Below are 1,821 nucleotides of genomic sequence, written 5' to 3' on the forward strand. Positions count from 1 at the left end.
CGCGCACATCAGCTATACAGGCGTTAATACTGAATGTTTAACATTATATTCATTGCATACATATACTTCGTAGACATCCTTAATCTCTAATAACTCCATTCTGCTGTCTGTTGTTCTGTTGTCGGTGTTTCTTTGTCTGAATATGGCACTTATCACATGCTTTGTGGTATCGGCATTTGGTATCGGGGCATTTTAACGGGGCATTTTAACGAGTACGAGTACAAGAGCTCAGTATCGGGCCCGATACCGATACCAGTATCGGTATCCCTAATTATATTTAACCCTGGAGCACCAAACCAGTCTTAAGTCGCTGGGGTATATTTGTAGCAATAGCCAAAAATACATTGTATGGGTCAAAATTATCGATTTTTTTTTTATGCCAAAAATCATTAGGATATTAAGTAAAGATCATGTCCCATGAAGATATTTTGTAAATTTCCTACCGTAAATTTATCAAAATGTAACTTTTGATTAGTAATATGCATGGCTAAGGACTTCATTTGGACAACTTTAAAGGCGATTTTCTCAGTATTTGGATTTTTTTGCACCCTCAGATTCCAGATCTTCAAATAGTTGAATCTAGGCCAAATATTGTCCTATCCTAACAACCCATACATCAATGGAAAGTTTATTTATTCAGCTTTCAGATGATGTATAAATCTCAATTTTAAAAAAATGGAACCTTATGACTGGTTTTGTGGTCCAGGGTCACATATAAAAAAATATTTTATTTTGGATGCGATTAATCGTGATTAATCGTTGCCCAGCACGACTTTTAATGTTATAGAACTGGTTTATCAAATTCAATCAAACCGTTTTGTAAATTTGATAGTTGAACAAACTATAATTAAAATGTAAAAAAAGATCCCGTTTTACATTTTTTTTGCTCAAACACACACACGCACATAATAAATAATTTATTATTATTTATAATGGAGACTATGACAATATGCCCTCATTGCCTTTTCCCTTTCATCAAAATCTGTTCACAGTGAAGCCACAGATTGGAGAAAAGACAGTTTCCTCTCAGCAACCCGGGATTGTCCAACGAGGCAGCAGACAAGCCCTGCACTGCACTTCTGACGGTGTCCCACCACCTCAAATCCAATGGCTCTGGCATCCGTGTCCTCCGAAAGGCCTGTAAGTTCACAATCCACTCAGAAACACACAAATGTTTGTCAAATATGAAATAAGGCAGTGATGAATGCACACTGAAATGCAGATCAAATACACAACCTTATTATTGTGAGCCAAAGTAGCCTACTCACATAACATAGACCCTGTTTTAGGAAGATTATGGTCCCTTTGTTTTATTCAGGCTTCTGCGAGCTCTCTAAAATCACATTTTATTTCCCACTCTCATGTTTTAAAAAGTGAAAGCATTACAATGAACTTTCTAAATTTGCAAACATTTCCCCAATGACTGACTAATCATGTCCTCATTGCCCTTTAGTCACAGAGGAAAGGGATACGGTGAAGAATACTGGGTCAGGGCCAAAAATTCAGCCACTTTTAATTTAGCATTTGATCCAGGTGAAAAAACACATGCAAGACAATGCAATTTTGCTAGGTTTGGATTTCTCACACTAGACTAAGTTAGATATCCTCTCCATCATTGCGTAATGTCCTGAAACCATTTAAACAGTTCAGTTATTTCACACTGTACCTGGTCACAGTGTGTTTGATGTGTTTTTTTTAGAATGAATGCACATATGAGTGGAGACATGTGTCTATATTTACAGACATACACACACACATATGTACGTGTGTGTGTGTGTGTGTGTGTGTGTGTGTGTGTGTGTGTGTGTGTGTGTGTGTGTG

At 37.0% G+C, this 1,821-nt stretch overlaps 1 protein-coding gene across 3 annotated transcripts in view; it reads left to right on the forward strand.

Moving 5' to 3' along the window:
• LOC107654201 (vascular endothelial growth factor receptor 1-like) overlaps nucleotides 1-1,821 on the forward strand; it is a 35,378-nt gene that overhangs the window by 15,082 nt on the left and 18,475 nt on the right. For all 3 annotated transcript variants that reach the window (XM_016441171.1, XM_016441172.1, XM_016441173.1), the window contains exon 10: nucleotides 993-1,140. In XM_016441171.1, the coding sequence (XP_016296657.1) occupies nucleotides 993-1,140 (148 nt within the window). The remainder of the gene's footprint in view (nucleotides 1-992; nucleotides 1,141-1,821) is intronic.

Source organism: Sinocyclocheilus anshuiensis, unplaced genomic scaffold (assembly GCF_001515605.1).
Source record: "Sinocyclocheilus anshuiensis isolate Anshui unplaced genomic scaffold, SAMN03320099.WGS_v1.1 scaffold655, whole genome shotgun sequence".
Taxonomy (NCBI): domain Eukaryota; kingdom Metazoa; phylum Chordata; class Actinopteri; order Cypriniformes; family Cyprinidae; genus Sinocyclocheilus; species Sinocyclocheilus anshuiensis.